General features: G+C 47.3%; 1 protein-coding gene across 3 annotated transcripts in view; it reads right to left on the reverse strand.

Moving 5' to 3' along the window:
• The window catches only part of LOC119178116 (CCR4-NOT transcription complex subunit Pop2), a 78,649-nt gene extending 53,889 nt beyond the window's left edge, over positions 1 to 24,760 (reverse strand). For 2 of the 3 annotated variants that reach the window (XM_037429278.2, XM_075882265.1), the window contains exons 1-2: positions 24,600 to 24,759; positions 3,284 to 3,528 (exon numbers count right to left, since the gene is read on the reverse strand). In XM_037429278.2, coding sequence (XP_037285175.1) covers positions 3,284 to 3,472 — 189 coding nt within the window. In that variant the 5' untranslated portion in view covers positions 3,473 to 3,528; positions 24,600 to 24,759. Of the gene's footprint in view, positions 1 to 3,283; positions 3,529 to 24,599 lie in introns of all 3 variants that reach the window. The other variant, XM_075882264.1, reaches the window with a different exon arrangement.
• Between the last annotated feature and the right edge of the window lie 757 nt (positions 24,761 to 25,517).

Here is a 25,517-nt window from a genome sequence, read left to right on the forward strand (position 1 = left end):
CGCGACGGCGCCTTTCTGGCGCGCACGTGCAGCGAGTCACCTCAGCCCGCGAGCCCGTCGAGTAAACAACCGGCGCCTTCCTGTCTGGCGGGTTTGACGCAATGCCTGGTGACGTCACTCGTCCTTGGGTGCAGCCACCTGCAGCGCAGCCTCTCCAGATTCAATGAGAAAGAATGATGCGGCCCAGCGGCGACCCCATTGGAGGAGTCTGACCTCATGACCAGCGGCGCTTCTGGTTGGACATTTTGTTATTCAAAGAATCCACCCGGTGCATATAAAAGAAGCCCTGCGGCGCGTCGCGAGCAGCAGTCCTACGTGAGAGCAGACGTGTGTCGCAGTTGAGCTATGTGTTAGCAGCAGACATGTGTGTCAGCGAAGAGGGCTATGCGATAGAGAGTTGAGCTATGTGTTAGCAGACCCATTTGAGAGCAGACCTATGTGTTAGAGAGGAGAGCTCGGCTCTTCGGGTCTCTAAGCTGTCGGCCCCAGTGCCGAATTTGTAACGCCTCTGTATATATATGCCGTACATAAACCTTGTTTAAATCACCGTCGTCTCGTCCGCTCGTCTATCAGCTCTGCGCAGAAGCAGTCGCGACCTGAGAAACCTATGTTACCAAACAGCTGGTGACCGTGTCGGCGGAGATCGGAGCAGTGGCGCCTTCAGGACCGTGTTGGCGTCGCCGTCTTTCGAAACAGTGGTTGCAGCGGTGAGATTTCGAGGCGCCCTTCGTAACGTCGTCGGAGGCGCGCTTCGTAACAACGGGGAACGCTTGCACGCGTCTCATCTGCGTGCCCCTTATGGCCAATGTCAGCGAACCTGGGATGGGGCAGCGCGATGAATGCAGCTCTCTAGGGTCAGTATGCGGTGCCCATACCAGTATAGTCCCAACCGTGACATTTGGCCAAGTTAGGCTTGGCTTGGCTCGAGTTGTCTCCTATGCAGATGCACCGCGATTTCATTCTTAATGGAAGAACCTCAACTAGTTTCATTTCTGAAAGTCTGAGCACGCCCTTTGGTGCAGATTGGGTGCAGACTAAGCAAATTTTGAGGAAATGTAGCAGCGTGTAGCAGCCAGAGCAATTCAGCGCAGTTTGGTGCAATTGGCGCAGCAGTAGCATCACTGTAGTATGTACAAGCAATCAGCTAATATTGAGGTCTGTATTTTAGAAAAAAGCAAACAAACAAAAACAAGATGGCTAATAAGGCACATTGTTTAATGATAGCCTAATTTGGCTCCACTTGTATGACAATCGGTGTTCTGAAAGTTTTTGAGATCATGCACATTATACTAAAAGTGTGCCAAATAGAAATGTCGAGTATGATGCCACATGCACTCACAGTGCTTGAGTAAGAGCTTGCCTCTAAAAATCATCGAGGAAGAAGAAAAAAAAGATCAACGAGGAAGGCAAAAACCCCCAGGCCTGCGCGGAATGTGCAGCACTGTCACAGCGAAAGCTGGAAGAGTGGCCTTTCAGAACCGTTTTTCAAGCTGCTCCAAGCAAACTTGCAGGGTACCCACTACGTCATAAATCATTGCGTAGTAGGCAGGCATTCACTATGCATTCCATCATTCTCCCCAAGAAGCGTGGCATCCACCGCACACTTGCGAGAAACTTTGTGCAGTTTTCCTTTGTCCTATAGCTGTCGACGATGAGAATTATGCCACAAGCTGTTGTAATCCCTACAATCCCCAACAGTGGGCATGTGCTACAGTAAGATGAGCCTTCTGTGAATGACTTGAGTACTCGAGAACTAACTTGTAGTGTAATTCGCATTGTCTGACATTTGGTTGTTCCTTTCTGTCCTAAAAGGCTTTTTACTCCTATTAACACGATTCCTTTCCTGACATCAAGCCTGCCAAAGACCAGTTTGCCAAGAAGTTCCAAACACTGGCGTGGCTCAGTGGTAGAACACTGGGCTGACACGCAGAGGACCTGGGTTCAAATTCTATTGCACCCTTGGTGTTTTTTATTACCGAGTTTTTTGTTTCGTTTTCTTATTTTGTGCGATATTGTTTACGGACACCAGCAGTGATGGTCACCTACGGCACCATAGGTGGCCTGTGTTGCGTTTTCATAGCTTTCGCAGCAAAGGGGGGGAGGGGGGCTTCAATATTTTTTTTTCATCTCTCGAGAAATAGGGTGAAGCACTTGTTCTAACTTATCGAGTAAAAACATGTTGCATTATTTTAACGATATTTGGCTTGTGAAGCCGAATAACGTTATAGGGCCAGTCAGCAGGCTCTACTTAATTTTTTTTTACACCCCTCCAAACAAGGTTGGTAATTCGTAGAGTAGACAGCAGCGATCACGTTTTCTGAATATTACAGAGCTTCACATCGCGCAGAGCCTCTATTTTCAAAAGGAATGCCTCTGCTCCTTTCCTATGCCTGACCAATGCTCCTTGCACAAGCAGTGACAACTCAACAATCGGCTATGTGACGCAGCACGCAGCTCGTCGATTGGTCTAAACCAGGTCTCAACGAACAGTAGTGAAGTCAATGAGAGTTGCTCTTCACACCCACAGCTACGACAGAGCTATTCAATCTTACAAGTTGCAAAACTTCCCATAGGCTCCATGCATCAAAATCAGGCCACTTCACTGACCTAATTTTAGGGAGTGAGCAGATTGTCGCGCCACCTGTTGATCAGCAAACCCACTATTAAGCGAATTATTTGTGTTTTGTGTTGCTGCTCTCACATGGCATAATAGTCTGGCCAATCTCATGGCCGGGTTTTGGAATGCAGTTGTGCTGCAAATCGTTGTCGGCTGCAAATGGAGCAACTGGGCTGCAGAGAAGCATCGGCACCAGGTAAAACAACCAGGCATCACAGCAAACGGAAGTGCATTGCGACTGATCAAGTCTTGTCACATTGCCGAAGTGCGCAGAGTCACGATGACGGGCCACACCTTCCCTTCCCTCTGAAAGAGAAGGTTGGCGAGGCCGCATGAAAATTTGAAACTAGATGAACGGGATGTTCTAGCCTATTTAACTTTCTTAATGTAGCGAGTATTCGCAAAATTCTTGCGGCAGTATGTTCACGAAGTAAAAGTGCACATATTTCTCTTTACAACAATTTTTGGACATTGAGGTTGTTTACTGGCCCTTTAACACACTTTTTCCAATGAAGGCAAAATATTTTTTGCAAGACTGAAATTGGTGGGGTTGTCTTAGGGACTCAAGCCACAAAATATATTTTCTCCCAGAAAAATTGAAGGGGGTCGCCCGAGATGCACCGATGCTCTTATCTGCACACACACGCCATGTAGTACACAACTGACCATGGCAACATAGTTGTACTTCTGGACCACCCGTATGATGGTGCGAAACTCGTCCTCCAGGTTGGAGGCCCAGACATCGCGGATTCCACAGGCCTCGTTGCAGACGACCAGGCCATTGGTGTTGCCGCCACCGGCACTGCCAGCGCTGTTGGCGCTGGGGCTGCTGCCCGCGGTGCTGGGGGCCGGCATGCTCACCACACATGCAGGGCCTCACCATTACATGTTCTCATGAGGATGCCCCTACCCTGCAAGGAAGGAGTGCATTCTGTGTTACACGGCATTATGAATGGCACATCAGTCTGATCAGGAAGCGTTAACTCCCCCCACCCTAAACGAAAAGCCATTCGTTGGCAGCAGGAAAAAATCGTCATTAGCTCATCTCATATCCATAGTATAATAAGGACCTCTCCTAATGATTTTCAACCAACCTTGTGCTGAACGAGCAAATCCCATTTTCAAATTTCTGAAACTTGTGGCTTCCCCAACCCTTTGCCATCCTCAGCTGTGCCACCCATTCCTTGGTATCCATTGCAACTTTCTAAATGACCATTTGTTACCCGTTATTCCCATGGCATGACCTGTCCAGGTTCTTTTTTTCCCCATTAATATCTACTAAGATATCAGCCAAGCCCCTTCTTTCTCCCTTCCACTCAGCTGTCTTCCTAAAGGGTGGCACCCAAATCCAAGCCCCATAGACTGTTTTCTCGGAGTACAACATAGCCAACGAAGACAAATTCTGCATGCTATATGGAACAAGAGCGTGACACCCAGTAGTCACAGTAATAGATTCCAGGTGGATGGCGACCGCTTCGGTGGTGCGGCCTACTCTGCTACCTAAAAGGTAGCATTTACGGGAACGCAGCATGGAGTGCCTCAATGCCCTTGTTGACTGCCTCTCTGTAGGTGTACGAAGAGGACGCCGAGGTCCTCCAACACAGTACCTGCAGACACTCGTCTTTCCACGTCCTTTGCAGTCTAAGATGCAGATATGCGGCTAATTTTCTAGTTAAGACAATTTTCGGGCGCCCAGTCTTGGTCTCAGTTTCAAAGAGCACTGAGCTAGAGTTTCAAGGTACACACAGCTGGCCGTGTGACTATGCAAAAGGGCGCCACGCGCGAAAGTATGCATGAGTGGGCAGCCAGCAGCAGGCACAGTGAAGGAAATCGCAGTGAGCGCAAGAGCTAGGCACGCGCCAGGAACGAGACAACACTAACTCGTGACATAGGTTTGTTTACATTGCCCCCGCATCTTGTTCAGTAATGCACTTTATTGATGTTTAGATGTTCTAGGCTACATAGGCCCTTGATATTTTGTAGATGTTGTGAAAGTCTCCACATAAATCTATCTTGCTCATTATCTTGCTTCAAAATTTTGTGTCAGTGCTCCTTTACATGTTCTCCAATAGTCCTGGCAGCAGAATGGCAGCTCCATTCATGGCAGGAAACGTCATGGTCATGCGTGCCACAATTGCAGGAAAACCCAAGGCTGCTCAAAGGTTGCAATATCAAACACTAGAACAGCCCAGCATAAACCTAAACAAATTATACCTGTATGACAGTTGCACACCACTTATCCTAAACCGTACTCCTTGCCTATTCCTCATACACTCATCTGCCGCCCAACAAGAAGTCATCACAGCAGCCAAAACTTGGTACCATTTCTGCATTTACCTGCTTCAAAATGTTAGCTAGACTTATTAAAGAGATGAAGTAAAATGCTGTCACATTAACTGACATGATAACAACCTAACAGAACTATAGAGAACATGGAGCACATACATCTCTGTGACTATGTTGTGTTTACACGTTCATACGGCGAATCGTTTGGCACAGTATGCGTGTTTCGATCATTTGCCTTGCCCATATGACAAAAATGAGAATCGTCGAGGACATTATACAGCCAGTAGCGAAGCAGTGTTGACTGAGGAACTCTGATCCTCCATATCTGCAGGGTCCCGAGTTCATGGTGTCACATAATGGTTAAAACTTCACATGAGATTTGGAAACTTGACTTGCATGTTATAAAGTCCCACCTGCATACACATACACTGTTCAGTTTTGAGGTGCCTCATGTTTACGAACACGAGCCATATGATGCGCTACACACACAGCCCTTTCGTGTGGTTGCAGGGGTTTGTGGTCACCTTCAGTGAACAGCACATTCACCCCTTTTTTACCATAGTTATACTTACTTCTCGTGCAGCAGTCAAATACCGCACTGCTTGGCTCGGTATCTGCTGTCATGTATTCGGCGATGGTGGTGCACATGCCAAGATCACATCTCAGAGTTACGTAGAATGACGTGCTTGCAAGTTATGTAAAGCACTGTTTGCTGGAATAATGTACTCAATAGATCAGCCACTGCACACATTATTAAAATTGTGGACGATTCCTGTCTCGAGTGTGCATGTGATCAAACACAAGCTCTTTTTCGCGTAGCGATTGTGGCCACCCAACAAAATAGTGGAAGAAACTTGAAAAGCCCAACAATATAAAACTCACTGCCAAAATATATATGCAGTATCGAGACAAACCACTTCTGCCTTGCAAAAAACAAGGCTAGCAGAAGCTGTTGCCATACTGTCATAAGTAAAAGGAGAGGCATCAGGCGGGTGCCGAATGTGGAAGCGCGGCCACGGTGCATGGGGAGAAAAGAGTCACCTGAGAGCACACGCACCAGCCACGGAGACGCAAGACATTGGTCGGGGAAAGGCTCGTGGCACGTGACCCGGGCCGGAGAAAAAAATCCCATAGGATGAGCTGGCACTGTGCGTTGGGACGCCAAGCTGCGAACACATGAAAAACGAGCATCCCTACTGCGACGGAAGCAGTATAGCCACCCAGTTCTGAGGGGTGTCGGCGTGAGAGGCCCGGAGAGTGGCCGTTGACCTTGGAGGTTTTGAGTGAGGCTGCCCGAACTTGCCGCTCTTGCAATTCGCGGCAGGACGGCAACAGCCCACACCAGTCAGCATAGCGGACTCGCATTCAAGAAAGTCCATGACGAGGCTAAGCCTAGCCTAGCGAGGCCAAAGAAGATGAAGTCCAGGACACCGGCGACGACAACGAGCGGTTCGTTTAGCAGGACCAACCGATGGTGAAAGTAGGAGGTTGAGGAGAAATTCAACGACGTACTTGACAAACTTTGACACGGCAACTGAGAGAAGCCGACGTGAACTGTAAGAGCGTTCAGATTGTTGAGACGCCGGCCATATTGGATTATGAGTAGCAGCTAGGGCTAAGAACGAACAGATTTAGACTTGTTTGCAGGCAGTTTTGCTTGTGCTGCTATTGGTGTAATTTTGTGTCCGCGAATGATGGTTTCGTTTCCTCTTTCCATTTTTTTTTTCCTTATGTCTTTTGGGTTATAAAGTGTGTTTTGCCACGCCCGTTTTCCGACTCTCTCAATTCTATTCGATGCAAACGCTTACGAGAAAAGTTCCTGACACATACACGAGTTGAGCAGCCATTGCATTTACAACAAAATGAAGTTTCGGATCCACCACTGTGCCAGTGATGCCGCTGCAGCCATGAAAATGAACAGCCACAAAAGCGGCAATAGGCACATTGACTAGACAAATCCATGTACTCATTCCAACAATGATCACAGTGCAAGTGTTTGCTCTAGCAATTGCTGAAGGAAAACAGGTACATGGCACCAGTACACCAGGTGATGGGAAATATTCACACGAGAGATGCTGTTCGCCATGACATGCACAAGATAAGTTGGCACTAATATCCATCACACGAGCATACAATAACTCCTTTACGTAAGCAACCTTTCACTAATTTGAAGGACTAATGATGAGATATTGTGGAGCTGCTACATAGCACTGACAATTAATGTTTCATGTCAGAAACACTTCTGTAAGCATGGCGCTAACATTTCAAACAAGATCAGCAAAAATAACCTAGTTTATCTCAAAATATAAAAAAATACTGATAGCATTGTCATTTTTAAATCGAACTAAACAACAGATTGACAGACTACTACACCTTCTGTAAGGAATGCAGTTCATTTTGATGATTCTATGAAAAAATGCAAAAGAAAAATAAAGACCTACAGACAATTTTCTACAATGAAGCTGTTTACCAATAAAATAAATGTTTACAAAGTCAAGCGCACGGTTTCATGATTGATTTGTGGGGTTTAACGTCCCAAAACCACCATTTGATTATGAGAGACGCCGTAGTGGAGGACTCCGGAAATTTTGACCACCTGGGGTTCTTTAACGTGCACCCAAATCTGAGTACACGGGCCTACAACATTTCCGCCTCCATCGGAAATGCAGCCGCCGCAGCCGGGAATCGAACCCGCGACCTGCGGGTCAGCAGCCGAGCACCTTAGCCACTAGACCACCGCGGCGGGGCAGCGCACGGTTTCAAGTGCCGTTGATGTGGTGTACAACATTCCACTTTAGTGTTCCAAGCGTTATCAGAGTCCTTCAATACTTTTACTGGTCATGAACCTTCGGCAAAAGTTTGATATAGAGACAGGAGCAATCGCTGGGGGTGCCCCTGTCGCCGTTTGATGACACGCGCCGGAGCTGTGAAACGTAATTAAATGTAGCCGTGAAAGTTAAATACGTCTTCAGAATGATGTTCGCTTTAAGGAAATTCGGGAAAGCTCTAATAAAGTGAAATTTAGCATCGAATGAGGTCTTGAAGCAAGAAATTCAACGGCATGCTGATTCAACTATCATATATGCTACCGCTATAAAAGCATGCTTTTTTTTTTTCCTGAGCATCGAGTGAACATTTGTGTACAATCCAGAGTTTTTCAACGAATTCGGATTGTACACAAGTGCAATGGTTGCAACTTTTGACAGCGTTTATATATACAGTGTTTATATACACGAAGATTAGAATTGCCTCGCACTTATTAAACCAACGACCACTGTGAATGAATCAGTGCTTTTAATTTTGCAAGTGATGAGGATCAAGCAATACTTCATGCAACGTTTGTCTCGTTTTAGTTTTTTGTTGTTTTGCGTTAATTTATCACTACGGTGCCGTAGCGCGTTCCAAGTTTGGTTGACCGTGCAATGTAGTTTCTCTGTCCTTTACTCTGCTGTGTAGCTTACTCATGCTGCGTTTTGCCTGTCCTTATTTATTGTTTTTTACTGTAAAGGCGAAATCCTAACACATTCTACAAGGAAAAACAAATTGTTCTAATTATGATTGTCCATACTCAGATACTGTCAAACTGAAACTGGTCAAATGAATGTAAAAGAAAAATCATGTAAAAAAACAATGCATGAAAGAATGAAAAAGAAGAAAAAAAAGGAGAAAGAGATAAAAATAAAAGAAAAATTAAAAATAAAACATACAGAAGAAAACAAAAACTTGAGCATTTTGCTTTATGAGAGGAAAAAAGAGAACAAAGCGAGAACAGAAAAAAAAGAAGGAAGGAAAAAAATCAAGACTCTCAAATGAAAAAAAAAACTTGAAAAAAAAATAGAATGAAAAAAAAAAAGAAAGAAAAAGTTCTCGCAAAAATTGATTGATATCTGGGGTTTAACATCTCAAAACCACCATATGATTATGAGAGACGCCGTAGTGGAGGGCTCCGGAAATTTATACCACCTGGGTTCTAGCGAAAATTGTGAAAACTATTCATTGCACTGATGAAAGGTAAATTTCAACAACTATCGAGGACTGTCTGTCACAATCCAAAATTTTCTTCCTCAGAATTAAAATCATGCAATGATATCTCTGAAGTTTAAGAAAAAGATTATTGAATACTTGCAAGTCAACCGCTGATACTTTATGTAACTAGACATTATATTGCACATTAAATCCACTAAATATCAATATACGTCAAAATATTCAGCAAAAATCCAAGAATAATTTCTGAACGTGCACATTCGGGGGAAAAAATGTGAAATCACCAGTTTCTTGTTGCGGCATTGCGCGCTTCCACTTTTCCCGCCAATCCCTGTAGGCGGCGAGAACTCCGAGACTTTTTCGTCATATTTATTTTGTAACTGGATCGACAACCAGGTACCTAGCAGGTATATGGTATCCTTCCCGATCTTCAGACACAGCACACTAGGCCCAATAGTAGTCATACGGTGAAAAAAGCGATGACATGCCACGATATTATGCATTGATCCCATAGCGGCGCCAACAGCTAGCCTCCCTCCGGCCTGCTCGATGCCCCGCGCAATGACGCAGTGCCGCCCCGCGGCCTCCGCTCGCAGTGCACAAAGCTTTCCCATAGAGTTACGGCGACGCTTCACGACCAGTAAATGTATTGAAGGACTCAAGCATTATGTTGGACAGACTGGTAGTTATGTGAATAACAAGCTTCGCTAAAGAGACAACTGTGTTCTAACCATTCTTTGCACTGTAGCAAAATGTGGCTGCACACCTTTGTTCAGTGTTACGCCAGTGAAATCTAGATCTAAGGATATAGATTCGCACAATATCGAAGAAGTATACTTTATCAACAAGGCATGTGATGCATGTGTAGTGATGCCCTTGCAGGAGTATCACATTTGAATGTGATACTCCTGTCACACTGGAGCTGTGACAGGAGTATCACATTCAAATGTCATTCTGAACAAGAAATGTCATACGTTCATAATATCAATGTCCACAATTCAGAAAAAAGTGGCCGAAAAAGTTGAGGATGGGAAATGTAGATTGATAAAAATTTAGCTTATTTCTTTTAAAAGACATGCGGGAAGTGGCTTTGCTAACTAAATACACAAAGAAATTTTATATCGCAGAATATGTTGCCACCAAAAGCCAAGACGATCCACTTAGCCAGTAGCCACAGCCGGTAGAATGCACAAAAGTACACCCCTTCTTGTCCACACAAGCAACCAGCTTGCACATCGTGACGAAAAAAAAAAGGAAAATAAACGTCTCACGTCTATCTAGGTTTTCTAGAATGTGAAGTAACAGACGCACACGTAGTATAGTTTAGTGTGCGGTGAGACCGCACACTAACCTCGAGCGTTTCGCGATCGATTTAAAACACGGTCTTGCACGCATCCATGAGGGCAAACAGTTTGCAACAGAACTGCCGTAGCCTTACAACAGCAAACATCTCCGCCAGGGTTCATTGCCTTCGTGCAGCTGATGCCACTGCTGGAGATACACGCAGACACGTGCACAAAAGCATCTGCTTGTTTACACCATGGCCGACCGCGCCAGCGGCCTGGCGCCAGTGAGGTGGAGAGTAAAGACATCTTGCGACAGCCTTCTGTACTCTTGTCCTCGTTAAAATAGATCCCTTAAAAAAGCACCCTTAATAGCGTGTTTGCATGAATGTGGGTCAAATTGATAATGCCAAATGCCATCTTTTAAGTAGTCTCTGTAGGTAGAGGGTATACATTCACTTTGACTGCGAAGGTGTTTCTCAAACTCATTCGACTGGCCAAGTCAGCCGATTCTAATGACATTATATATCTCGGTGCAGCAGCCGCATGACGTCATTAGATGCGAATGCCATCCCATTCAGATGTCATTAAAACATCCAGTGTGAAAGGGGTATAACATTATTGCCGCTGAGTCAGCTTTCCTGGAAGTGCGTTATTAAAGGGGCCCTGCAACACTTTTTTGAGCATCATCAGAGAACGCTGCCGATCAGTAGTAGAGGCTCCCGACAACACGCAAGCCAAATATTATAGCACAGCACGTGGCCTCGAATTCACAATAATCAAAGTCAGCTAAAAATTGCTTTCTCTTCTCTCTACAAATTACGAAAGACTCAAAAATCACTTGTAGCAAGCCCATCTATCAGCCTTTGGCTTATCTGAACATGGCACACTCGGTCGTTACAGAGATCGCCATGGGAGGCCGCAACTTGACCACACATGATCTCACTGAAGCCGCCGCACATTTGAAAAAAAAAATAATAATAACTCAAGGTCACAAGGTGCGGTTGACATATTTCCCCCCCCCCCTGCTATCCCTCCCTGCTTAGCTTCTAGCGCCTTCGTCGGGATGAGAGAATGCATTTGCAGCATGCAACAAATCTTTGTAACTCCACTCGCACTGGACGGATTCTTAAAATTTTTGCGGCATTGAGTTCATGAGGCAATAAGCTCTTCCAGTGAATTCATTTCATTGTTACTTGAAAAAGTTTTTCAGAAACCCTTTAAGACAATCCTTGTCTGCCCATATAACAGTTTCATCAACACGTGTTGAAACCGCTTATGTGTTTGTTGTTGCAATAAATTCTCAGTTGGTAGTTGGCGCAGTGTTTTGTACGCCTCCCTATGTGCTATTGCTTTTTACGCACCACCATGTTGAGTTTCGTCCAGCCATCCATGCTTCTTAGCAATAAATTGTTCACCCCACACAACTGCCATCATAAACGTGCCACCAATACTCTGTTTCACCACTTTCGTTCAGCACTACAACAGCTACCGGGTGTAAGAAAGCCACACGCTTGTACAGCAGGGTTGGCTAGAATGAGCGTTTTTTGCAGTATTGTACGCCACATCGATACATGATATTGCTACGTGCTGTGTTTATTCTTCTGCAACTTTATATGGTACGCATTTATTTACTTGTGTCGACTATTGCCGATAACTGTGTTTAAAAATCAACATGGCAGCACCCAAGCAGAAGTGACCGACTGCCTGCTTTGATCCAGACTTGCTCTTGCTACACGCCCACTGCGCTGATAGCAGTAAACGAATGGCAAAATCAGCCACTGATTTGTTTCATATTGCCACGAACGTAATAACAGACAGCGACGAATCGACGTCTTGCTTGCCCTCTGACCAGGACGCAAAAGCCCTCTTCTTTCTTCACTTCCAAGGGATTCCACCTACAGTTGATGGCTCATACCCATTACCTGTGACATTACTCCCTCTCCTCGAAAAGCATCGGCTCGATGCTGGTAATGAGTGTTGAGAAAAAATGAGAAAGAAAAGATGCTACCATGGAACCCAACAACTCCGTCGTTAGGAAAAAAATGGCCTGGTGTCATAGAAGTACTCAATAAAGAAAGGAGTTAGGACACAAGACAATCAAAAAGAAACGAAAGTGACAAAAAATAGCCAATGCATGGTAAGTTAGTCCACGTTCGATGGGTGACGCGAGAAATATGGCTTGAGTCTTGACACGTGCACCACATCACTTTGTGGAAACCGACGGGAACGTCTTGAGGCGCCCTCAGGGAGAACTTCATACGTAACGTCACTGAGTCGGCGCAGCACTTCGTAAGGGCCAAAGTAGCGCCGAAGCAACTTCTCAGAGTGACCACGCTGTCGGATGGGAGTCCACACCCAAACTTCATCGCCTGGTTTGAAGGTAACCTCTCGGTGTGTAAGGTTGTAGCGGTGTGCGTCGGCAGTTTGGCGAGCCTGAATACGGCATCGGGCGAGTTGACGGGCCTCCTCGGCGCGTTGAGCGAACAATGCAGCGTCCGTGTTGAACATGCTCAAGTTGTTGGGAAGGAGCATTGCGTCGAGCATTGTAGTGACCTCTCGACCATGAACTAAGCGAAATGGGGTGAAACCTGTACTCTCTTGGACTGCTGTATTATAAGCAAAAGTTGCGTAAGGGAGTATATCATCCCAGTTCTTGTGATCAACGGCCACATACATTGATAGCATATCTGCAATGGTCTTGTTCAACCGTTCAGTGAGTCCATTTGTTTGGGGGTGATAACCCGTGGTTTTCCGATGTTCTGTACCACTTAGTCTCAGCACTTCTTGAAGCATCTCTGCGGTGAAAGCTGTACCACGATCAGTAATTATTACAGTTGGCGCTCCGTGACGAAGTACGATGCTGGTGACAAAGAACTGTGCGATTTCGGCTGCGGTAGCTTTGGGCAGGGCCTTTGTTTCACTGTAACGCGTTAAATAATCGGTGGCAACCACAATCCACCGGTTTCCAGACGAAGAGGTGGGAAATGAGCCGAGCAAGTCAATGCCAATTTGATGGAATGGTGTCTTCGGCGTGGCGATAGGCTGTAGTAGTCCTGCTGGTCGGACAGGTGGAGTCTTACGGCGTTGACAGTCGCGGCATGTGCGGACGTACTGCTCGACTGTCTTCGCGAGGCGGGGCCAGTAGTATGAGCGGCGAATTCTTTCCAATGTGCGCGTGTAGCCAAGGTGTCCGGATGATGGTTCGTCGTGACAAGCATGTAAAATATCGTCCCGAAGCGAGGTCGGCGCAACCAGTAGGTAAGTAGCCTGGGTATGGTCGAAATTAGAGTGTACTAGAATGGGGGAGTGGGTCCACTGTGGCCGGCGGCAAGCGGTGCGGGTGAAGCAAAAACGGCGGAAAATTTGGTGGCGCTGCAGTAGCCTTCTCCTGAAGTGACGTCAGTTTCGGCGGGAGCGTGCGAGTCGTGCGGCGGTTCGGGCCGCACGACGCGCTGGCGGGGACGCTGAGCGCTCGATGTTGTCGTCTGCTCGACGCGCCGTCGTCTGTTCGATGCACCGTCGTTCGTGCGCTGTTTTCACAATTTGTCTCCTGGTTCTTTTTTTACACATTATTAGAGACAAAAACAAGTGACATGAAATAAAATGTATGCTTTTTTTCGTGAACGCGTAGGTTTGTATTTCCCTTTGAGCAAAGCCGTCTGGACAAAGAATACGCGGCAGACGGCACGTTTGCGTGCGCAGATATGTGTCTGCTGGTTGCATAACGGAGCGTTCCAAGCTGCTTCAAAAGATTAGAGGATGAGCACGTCTAGGCGTAGAAATTACTGTTGTGTCGTAGGCTGCCAAACCGGATACAGCAGAGTTAAAAACCAGCCCAAGCTCTCACTCTTTGGAGTACCTCAAGACGAAGAAAGACGCCGGCTATGGGACCAGAATCTCAACCGCGCTGATCGGCCCTTGCAAGTCACCGATGCCATTTGCGAGCTGCACTTCGAGCAAAAATACATACTAAGGCAATATGTACATATTATCGAAGGCCGAGAAGTATATATAGAGCGGGGAAAGCCGGAACTTCGCAGTGATGCTGTACCCATAATTATACCTCATCTCCTGAAGTGTCCTGACGAGCAGCCCACACCGGAGCAGTCAACGAAGAAGAGAGCGGCTTCACCACCAACCTGTGAAGACCAGCCGTCAAAAAGAACTGCGCTGCAATCAGTTGAGCCGCAACTGAGATTTGAAGATTGCGAAAGTGCGAGGCAAAGCGACAACGCATTTGAACTTGAAGACGTTGTCCGGCCAAACGACCACTGGGCAATGCACAAGTTTCGTCATTATGACGGAATTGCTTATGTTTCGGCCTCCCTAAGTCGTGAACTCGTAAGCATCGAAAAGACTGTGCTCATGAATTACGGTACCGACCGGAGTGAAGTGATTTGTCGGACATATGTTCGGAAGACGCTGATCTCCGAAAAGGTCGCCTATAACCTTGAAGATGCCAAACAAGTCCTGGACTGCGCAGAATCTCTTCACCCTTGCAGAGGAGCAGGTAGGGCGAAGGACTTCACCTATGACGTTCTTACGAAGAAACTGGAGCAGCAAATCTCTCATTCCGACGGCCTTGTCTTCAGTGTCACGTGCAAAGGAGCGGTTAAACAACAAGGTGAGTGCGGCAAACGTTTATTGAGACGTCACTTGTAATTGTACAATTAATCAATCAGTAACCTGTTTAATGCTAGAACATTTGTGTGGCCCCTAATTTTTGTAGTACTCATTAACATTTACGAAAGAATAGTTTGCCTACAGAAAGTGAAAGTGCATAAATTGCGTTTCAAACATGCATGGTAAAAAACTGGAAGCTCTTCATAATTTTTTTCTCGTATACTTCCAGGTTCTTCATGCATTTCATGCAAGTACGTGAGGAAAGTAATACTCACCAGAAAAAGCTACCTAAAACGAAAAGAGCGAAGAAACTCAGTCTCCACCAAACTGCGGGTCCTGAGTCAGAGAAACAAGCGGATGGCGACAAGGCTGTTGGACATTGCTGGTCGTCTCGAAGAGATGAGGGCAAACAATGCGAATGTCGCGGATAAAATACTAGAGGATAAAATATCGTCACTACCGCGAAAGCAGCAGGCAAGTGTTCGCGCTTGCTTTCAAGCTGCCAAACAAACCAGCAAGCAGGGCATGCGCTACAATCAGGAGTGGATCCTCGAGTGTTTACTCATGAAACTAAAGAGTCCCCGGCTTTATCAGCACATCAGAAAGAACGAAATTCTCATGATGCCCAGCAACACTACTTTGAAAAGATACTTGAGGTCATACGAGTCGGCCTTCGGTTTTAATCAAGCAGTAATGAACACTCTAAAGAAAAAAACCGCGAGCATGTCAGACCTCGAAAGACACGGCGGACTATTGGTGGACGAAATGAAATTGTCAGAACATTTCAATGTGACGGCGTCTGGCCAGATTCAAGGCTTCGTGGACCTTGGAGAATTTACGAAGCCCGAAGACAAGTACCAGCAATGTGATCACGGCATGGTCATCATGTTTGTGCCTTTCGCTGGAAAATGGAGCCAAATTGTGGGCGTTTTTGCGACAAAAGGAAATGTGAGAGGAGACATTTTATTGAAAATTCTCATGGAAGCTACCATCCTCGTGGAACAGGCGGGCTTGTTCGTCGACCACATCACTTGTGACGGAGCCCCCTGGAATCGAAAAATGTGGAAGCTAGCGGGGGTGTCGGCGTCATCGAAGAAAATAAATGGCGCCATACAGCATCCTGTCGACGAGATGAGGAAATTGCACTTTATCTCCGATTTCCCGCATCTGCTAAAATGCCTCAGGAATGGTCTTCTCCAGAAAGGCTTTGCAACACCAGACGGATTGGTACGTATAGATTCATGGTTGACATTTTACAAAGATTGTGTTTTTTGCATACATTGCATTACCTCAACCTATATTTCTAGGTGTCTGTGCATCCGGTTCGGGAGGCGTACCTTCTAGACAGAAGTGTTAGGACACTGAAAGTTATGCCCAATTTGACCGAGACGCATCTGGAACCAAACTCATTTGAGAAGATGAGAACCCCTTTCGCCTTCCAACTATTCGGTCCATATGTCCTACGGGGCCTGGCCTTCTACAAGGAGGACATCGAGAGAAGGTGTGGCAGCATCGAGGCAACTCAGCTGTTCTTCTCGTGAGTTGCGCCTACGTTCCAAATGAATTAAGTGTAATCGTAAACATCTCAAACGCATGATGAGCGCTCTTCTGACATACATTCTTTTTGTTTATTTTGCAGGAAGATCCAACGACTGATCACCGTGATGACTTCCAGGTTTCGGGCCGAAGCGCTGAGACCAGCTTCTACAGACGTGGCATTCCTGTCCAATTTTCTGGACTTCCTGAATGACTGGGAATCATTCAGTGACAACAAGCGGCACTTTCTCAGCGAGTCCACTGCCATAGGTTTTAGGGTCACTATAGCAAATACCCTTTCATTGCTGAAGTACCTGACAGAGAGCGTTGGATTCAAATATCTCATGACATCTCGACTTAGCACCGATCCCGTGGAACATTTCTTCGGCATCGTTCGCCAGTCAAGTGGCTGCAACGCGCACCCCTCTCCGGATGAGTTTCTAATAACCGTCAACTGCTTGTCCTTTTATAACTTGGCGCACAGTGTGGACAGCGCAAACGCAAACCCTGACATGATAAACGCTCTTGTCACTGTGCATGACAGACAGGGTCTAAAGGTCACGCACAAAAAAATTGATGATCTTATATCACAGGGAAAACTTGGCGAGGTCGAAAGCACGATTGCCACGATGCCAGAAAAGTTTGCTGACCACATCGATGTGACTTTGGAGAAGAGTGACTCGAGACTCATTTACTACACAGCAGGGTACGTGGCCAGAAAGTGTGTATTGAAGTTGGCATGCGTACAATGCAAAGAAGTGCTTCTGTTTGAGAAAGCTGTCGCGGTTGCTGAACAGCTCCCTTCGCAATTCACGGAGCAATGCGACTGGGGTGGACTTCTGTACCCCTCACGACAGCTGTATGATTTCATTGCCTCACTTGAAAACTTGTTTACTGAATGTTTCAGTGTTTCCATGTTGCACACAGATAGCATCTCTGACATCCTTTCATTGGTGAAAACTAATTTTCTGAACTCGAAAGCGGTCGGCTGTCCAGACCACAAAGATGCAGTGAGCACAAAGCTCGTTTCGTTCTACGTGCTCACTCGCCTTCACTTCTTAGTGAAGGGAATGAACAGGGAAAACGCTTCGAAACGAGCGAGAGCAAAACACTTAAAGCTTAGCAGGACAACATAGAGCCTGACGTTCCTTGAGCGACGGTGTCGAAGTCTTTCGATGATATTTATTTTGTTTTTTATATTTATGCGAAAAGCTTGCGCAGTCAATTTAAAATAAAATATTTTGCGCATATCACTTCTTTATTGGTGTCTTTCAGACTTCCTATCTATAGGTGAAAACACGTTCATGTTTCGAACAAATGTTTGCATGGACACGTACCGCAGGCACGAAGAGAAAAGGTAAAATATAACATATTTCATTAATACCTACAACGTATACCAGCACTAGATGCCGAACAAAAACTCATCATAAAACCACCGCGACGGACGTGCGTCCGCCCTATAAGTCATTTCCTACGAATAGCACAGTTGCCGTCCGATGTGACTAAACTTCCTTTGCCAACACCCTCACGTAATCGCAACAGGACTGGTTCAGTTTTTCAATAATATCACGCGTCCCTAACGAATAGCTGCAAATTTGCAGAAGGGTTCGCATACTTTAGCTTTAATTCTCGTGATAACAGCTGGTAACTTTAGTCTTGCATCATATTCAATTTGCTGCCGTGAGTCTAAATTTGCACCAAACGCAAACTTACTTATATATCCCAGTTATATTGACATTTTTAAAAGCATCGCAGTTAATGCTCATATTACACTTTCGATGCGTACGTTTTCGCAAAAGCCAAATTCAACTTACGCTCTTGATTGTAAACAATTACCGTGGAAATCACGGTACTTGCGTGCGTGACTACCTATACGAGCAGGGCGTTTCGCAATATAAACATTTAGATTTTGTTGAACTGGCGCGGAAGCACGGTGCGACGCCGTTCACGGCCACGCACGCACGAACGAAGCAACAACGCTGCGAGACTGCGCCAGACGCGCGAGCAGCACGCGAACCGCGCGAACTATCAGACTACCCACCCGTCGCGAACCGCGTGGCAAAGGGGACTTGTAACCATGGCAACCACGGCTAAGTCTTCAGGTGAAGGCGATGGTAGCGCCACCTGGATTTTCCGAAAAAAACGCCTCAGCGTGGAGCCTTCAGTGGACCCACTCCCCCATTCTAGTACACTCTAGTCGAAATTTTTCTTATAGAGGACTCCATCCCTGATGCAGAACGAGGCCAGCCAACGTGCGAAGTTTCGAGGAAGGCTGCGTTTTCGGCCTTCGAGGTAGTCAATCAGCGGGCTTAGCTCCATGTCGTCGCGTTGTTGTTGAGCCAAGTCGGTTGCTGACACAGAGGAAATGAATGTATCGTCCTCTTCAACGTCCGCGTTCGTACTTGCAATTGGTGCACGTGAAAGACAGTCAGCATCAGTGTTTGCGTCCCGACTTGTGAATGACTGTAACGTCAAATTCTTGCAGCCGAAGGCTCCAGTGTGCTAGACGACCGGAAGGGTCTTTGAGGTTGGCGAGCCAGCATAAAGAATGGTGGTCGCTAACTACCCTGAATGGTCGACCGTATAAATAAAGGCGAAACTTTGTTATAGCCCAAACAACGGCTAAGCATTCCTTTTCTATTGCAGAGTAGTTTTTCTCTGCAGATGATAGTGTTCGACTTGCATAGGCGATCACGCGTTCTACGCCATTTTGCCATTGAACCAGTACAGCTCCAAGTCCGACGTTGCTGGCATCCGTGTGTAGCTCTGTGGCAGCGTTATCGTCAAAGTGACCGAGTACAGGTGGAGCTTGGAGATGGTTTCGTAGCGTGTCAAAGGCGTGATGCTGATCATGACCCCAAACAAACGGTACGCCGTCTTTCGTAAGTTCATTTAGCGGTTCAGCGATTTTAGAAAAGCCTTTGACGAAGCGTCTGTAATATGTGCAGAGTCCCAGAAATCGGTAGAGGTCGCGCTTGTTCGTTGGGACAGGAAATGCGGCAACAACTTTCGTTTTCTCAGGGTCTGGATGTATACCGGCGTGGCTGACGACGTGACCAAGAAATTTCAGTTCCTCGAATGCAAAGTGGCATTTCTCAGGTTTGAGAGAAAGTCCAGCTGTTCGAATCGCCTGAAGAACTGCCTGTAAGCGCTGGACGTGCTGCTCAAACGTGTCCGAGAAGACGACCACATCGTCAAGGTAGACAAGACACGATTGCCATTTTAGCCCAGAAAGAACCGTGTCCATCATTCTTTGAAAAGTAGCTGGTGCCGAGCATAAGCCGAAGGGAAGGACCTTGAACTCGTAGAGTCCGTCAGGAGTAATGAAGGCGGTCTTTTCGCGGTCGCGCTCATCAACAGATATTTGCCAATAGCCGCTGCGTAGATCCATGGAAGAAAAGTAACGAGCATTGCGAATGCGGTCCAGCGAGTCGTCTATTCGTGGTAAAGGATACACGTCTTTCTTTGCGATCTTATTCAACTTTCGGTAGTCGACGCAAAATCGCAGAGTACCATCTTTTTTCTTTACTAACACAACAGGGGACGCCCAGGGACTGGTCGATGGCTGGATGACATCGTCCTTGAGCATCTGCTGGACCTGTTGGCGTATAACGTCTTGTTCTTTTTGCGAGACTCTGTAGGCATGCTGTCGAATGGGTGTCTCCGTAGGCTCGGTGATGATACGATGCTTGGCAAGCGGTGTTTGGTTAACTTTCGAAGTCGTAGCGAAGCAGTCCCGAAATGAGCCGAGTAGCTTCAAAAGACGTTCCCGTTGTGCAGACGGTAGACCCTGGTTTACGTCGAGAGTGCTTGCAAATGTCATGGAGGAATCGTCGCACGACGAAAGAGCAGATAATGTTGAGGGACCAGGGACGTCGGCAATATCCTCAAGGTATGCGATCGCAGTGTGTTTGGTAAGATGGCGATACTCCTCGCTGAAATTCGTGACTAATAGGCAAGCCTGCTTTCTACTGGGCTGAACAATACCTCGGGCAACACAGATTTGTTGTGCAAAAAGTAGGGACAAATTTCCTTCTGCAATTACAGCATCGGGGACGTCTTGGTCACATTCAACGTTGATAAAAAGGCTGCTGCGAGGAGGCAGAGTAACAGATTCGGAGGATACACGTAGGGCAGCCTTCGATGAGCGGGCGTTTTCCGGTTCAGGATGAAACGGGTCCTCGAACGACACCTGCAAGTCTCGTAAGTCAATAATTGCGCCGTGTTCGCGAAGAAAGTCCAGCCCCAGAATGAGTGGACGGGAGCACACAGGTAATACGAGGAAAGACCCTATGAACGTCGAAGCAGGGACTCGAACACGGGCTGTGCACATTCCAGTCGGCGTGACGAGGTGGCCCCCTGCCGTGCGCAACGGCGGTCCTTGCCAAGGGGTAGTTACCTTTCTCAGTTGGGATGCTAGGGCGCTGCTCATAACCGAATAATCGGCGCCGGTGTCGACGAGAGCAGTGACGACGTGATTATCGACGTGTACGGTGATGTCGGCGGAAACAGTCTTATGACTTTCGGAAATGACTGGAAAGTCAGAACGGTCTTCGTCGGGTCTTTGCGTCGAAGGAGGCTCTTTGACAGTTCGTTGGGACGCGGCTTCACCCCCAGGAGCCGCGGTTTCTAGTTTCCCCTGTGGGGACTCGGTGACCGGCCTCTGAAAGGAGCATAAGATGACGAGGGAATGCTAGGCGACGTGGGGCGGCGAGGTGATGGTGATCGTGATTGGAGGCGTTGACCAAGGCGAGGAGCTTGCTGGCCCGTAAGGTACGCTTCGATGTCGCGAGGACGCTCATCGTAACGCGGGCGCCGAGCATCAGGGTGAAAGCCACGGAAACCAAGTTGGCGGTACTGGCAGTTACGGTAGACGTGACCCGCTTCGCCACAGTGGTAGCAGAGTGGACGGTTATCGTACGTACGCCACACGCTGGCCTTTGTGGCGTTCTGCCGCGATTCAGACGGACGATAAGTTGGTGCACTCGGAAACCTTGAGGCGGGTGGCGGAGTCGAAGAGGTGCCCTGGAATCGATGGCTAGCCTGATCCATTCTCCCCATGGTGGGATCAGGGCCATGTGGTGCAGGGGATCGCAGAGCCGCCGCATAAGTCAGCACAGGGGCCTCAGGCCTTGTTGGCGCGAGTGGGGTGACCACCTGTCGGATCTCATTTCGGATTAAGTCTGTGAGATCACTTACGGGTGGTTGGGGTCCCGCTGCTTGGAGTTGGCGCAGATCGTCCCGCACGATGCTTCTTATGAACTCAGCGAGGGCATGCCTCTTGCTGTCAGCCCCGATAAAGCATGCAGCAGGGGTCACGTCGTGGCGTTCATACTGTGACGACCTATACTGGAGAGTACGCTCCATTGCGGTTGCTTCATTTATGAACTCTGCCACAGTCGTCGGTGGATTGCGCACGAGTCCGGCGAAGAGCTGCTCTTTTACCCCACGCATTAAATGCCGCACCTTCTTTTCCTCGGACATTGCAGGGTCAGCACGCTTGAAGAGTCGAAGCATGTCCTCGACAAACATCGAAACTCTCTTGTTGGGTCGTTGGTTCCGAGACGAGATTGCCTGCTCCGCTCTCTCTTTCCTTTCAGTGCTGCGGTACGCATCACGAAACTGTCGGCTGAACTCGTGCCACGTCGCAAAGGAACCCTAGTGATTCTCGTACCACGTTTTGGCAGAGTCTTCTAACGCAAAGTAAACTCTCCGCAGCTTGTGAGCTTCATCCCATTCGTTGATGTTGGCAACTCGATTGAAGTGGTCAAGCCAGTCGTCAACATCTTCATAAATGTCTCCGTGAAATGAGCGTGGTGTTTGCGGCGCATGAAAAACATGCGGGAGAAAAGAATAGGCGTCGTTGGTTTGACTCACCTGGTTGTTAGTTGAAGGTGCCATCTCGCCTTGAGAGAGGGGACGGTACTCGGGAGATAGTCCTCGCAGGCGGCGACTGCTTCTTGCCGTGGGAGCTGTAGCTGTCTCCAAGTAGCTCGGTGTGTCGGCTGAAAATCTGAAGCCGAGGCGCATTTACCCAGCACCTCCACCAGTGCCACGAACGTAATTACAGACAGCGACGAAACAACGTCTTGCTTGCCTTCAGACCAGGACACAAAAGCCCTCTTCTTTCTTCACTTCCCAGGGATTCCACCTATAGTTGATGGCTCATACCCATTACCTGTGACAATATTACTCTGGGAATAAAGCACCAGGTAGGTTTCGTCGTAATTAGCGATATATACAGCTTAGCCACACCTTCTAAGCCTAATGCTCCGAGGTCGTGTTCAGACTGCTTCGCCAAGAACACTGCATCTTCAAATATCAAGCATGCTACCTCGCACAGCGTTCCGTGCACGCTGGATCCTCTTTCGGTGTAAACAAAAAAGAGAGAAAAGGAGCATTGCAGCAGGAGACGTGAAGAAATGCGTCGACGTAGAAAGAGATACGGAAGCCGCGAACAGAGAGAAACAGCCACAAAGTGAAGTTACCCACCAGCATAAGATCCTACTGAACTTTAGCAGAGCTACAAATTCGTGCTTCTTCGTGTACCCGGTGTAGTTGCTTTTTCAATAGCTTTTCTTACATTCATAAGGCAATAAACTAGCCATAAAAACTACAATTCGTTGAGCAGACACCTTGAATACAGTGAGCAGACGACGCGACGAGAATGAATACATGTGTAAAGGCTAAGCGCCCTTTCTATTGGCTGAAGGGCCTGTAACGTCCACAGTGCAAAGGGAACTTCTGAAACAGAGTATAAATACCACTATATTCAACTTTGGTCCGCAAAAAATGGAGAAGGCGACAGCTTGCCAACAAATGGCTGTGAGAAGAGCCCGGAAGGCCAAAAATGATTTACGGGAAGCACTTGGTTTCTGTCTCCGGAATTCAGACAACCATGTCTTGTCAGTTTAACCTCGCCGAGTTAACGTGGACGTAGCCCAGCAACAACCTAGAATACTCAGAATTGTCCATCTTAGTGCAAGCTTTGCCAATTATTATTTGCTGTTGTAAGAGACCCACTGGTTTCACAACTGCCTTTTTTCGGGCCTAAACTTGCATCCAGAAAAGACCTGTGAAAAAAAAGAGTCCGCTACCCGTTGTGTGTTCCAAGTGAGAAACTTGATCAAAGGTCTTATTCGTCAGGGGTTTAAGAAATGTGCTTGCAAGGGGGCAGGGTTGTTGGAAAAGCCTACAGCGGACGCAACATAGGTCGACTAGCAAGAACTAGTGGTGCAACAAGTGGTACGCCATAGAATTCATCACACAAAAAAAATCTTTGTAGTTTCCAAATATTCCTTTCAATACTACACCCCAGTTGATCTTATTTATAACATAATTCAGATTTACAGCAAGAGTAATTAAAGTTTGACAAAGCTTTTTTTTGCTAAAATTCATACATACCTGCAGTACCAAATATTAGCACAAGCAAAGAGAGAGCAGCAGTATTTTTACAGGTGTACACAACACAGCTATGGGTAAGCTCCCAAGAAACGATCAACAGCTTTGGGTGCACAACTCGAGTAATTTACGTTTAAAAAGACAGCCTGCACACGATGCTGTCCATTACTAACGAGCACAGGTTGAGCCCTCGTGCTGGAACTCCTGATGACTGCGCAATGCTGAACTGAACGCAAATGCGATGTAAAATGAACCTGCGCCCTGTCGTGTTTGAACGGCAAGATGCGGGCACTGAAAAGGCAATTAACGCGTCTCGATAAGAAGCTCAAATGGTGTGTTGACAGAGACACGCAAAATCGTCACTGTGGTCGCTAAAAGGTGAGATACTGTTCCATTTGCATTAAAGAAGGCACGGCAAGCACGACCTGCCGAGAACAAAGAGGTAAGACCTTTCTAGTTGGGTCTATCCCACTCGCCCCTGGAGTATCCTTTGCACCCACGACCGGACGTAACTGCAGCAGCACGTAAACGGCACCAAGCCCCGCACAAATCGAGGAGACGAGAAGTAAACACTAAACCACTGGATCATTCCAACGCCGTGACGTTTCAACGGCGCCCGGTTTCTAACTCAGACCGATCGCCAGGGCTACGAAACAGTGAACAGCCGGGCCCGGAAATGAGCCTCTCGCATTAACGCACTAGAACGACACGTACTGGAGCATAAAAAGGAGGCTCGAACGTCGAGATGAGATATTCCATTTAGCGACTAGGCCTAACTTCAAATACGGACGCACATTGAATTCAGCGGGCGGCACTCAGCAGCGTTGTTGCGGAAAGAACGAGGAATGCACGTATGCATTTCTTACCAAGTGTAGTTGATTCTCCTTTCAAGCGTTAGAGTCACAGCAATGCATCACTTGGTCGGCTAAGCCAAGCTTGTTGGATTTACAGTACTTTCCGAGCAAATGCTGTTGCGTGCTCGACCCGAGGCTTTCAGGCTTTCATGCTTGCGGGCATGCTGGGTAAAAAATAATAATAAAGCAGCGCCTCCTCTATAAAGATGCCTGCCGCATGAGAAGAAAAACAGCTGCCACATCCTTTCTCTCTTTCATTTTAAAATGTTCTCAGTCGCTAGCGTCACTTGTGGCGGACGGTGCAACAACGCAACACTTTGCATAGCCTCCAAAACAGTGATGCACAGTTGCAGGTCTCAAGAAGTACTTTGGTTTGGGCTAGTTGGTTCATATTCCTCACATAGGGCAGCGCAAAAACTCTGTTTTTCTTTTTTTTCCGAGTTTTTGCGCTGCCCTTTCTATGGGTGCAGGTCTCAAACAACTCTCGACTGACGCGCCCCTATGGGCCGCAGATGAAAAACGCTAGAGTGTACTAGAATAGGTTGAGTGGCGCGATCACCGGGCGCCGCCTACGCTTCCTGGCGAAGCCCGAACTGCGGAAAGTTAGCGTGGGGGCGCTGCGATCGAAGCGGCTTGGAAATTTCCTCCGCGTCCGCCGCCGGGCCATTGCAATTTGCAGTGAAGGCGACGGGGACTGCGTGTTCTCATCAAACTGATGACCTCCAGATTCAAGTCCGAGGCTCTTTGGCCGCACTCAAGTGGTAGTTCTGCGCTCTCCAGTTTTCTAGACTACATTGACAAGTGGGAGCAGCATGTCGGCAAGGGCGTCGGGTTCCTTAGCAAGCAGACAGCTACTGGCCTGAGGGTTACGCTGTCCAGTGTGCTTTCTTTGCTGGACTATGTTACCACAGAACTAAGCTACAGGTATTT

This window comes from Rhipicephalus microplus, chromosome 2, assembly GCF_043290135.1.
Source record: "Rhipicephalus microplus isolate Deutch F79 chromosome 2, USDA_Rmic, whole genome shotgun sequence".
NCBI classification, from domain to species: Eukaryota; Metazoa; Arthropoda; class Arachnida; order Ixodida; family Ixodidae; genus Rhipicephalus; species Rhipicephalus microplus.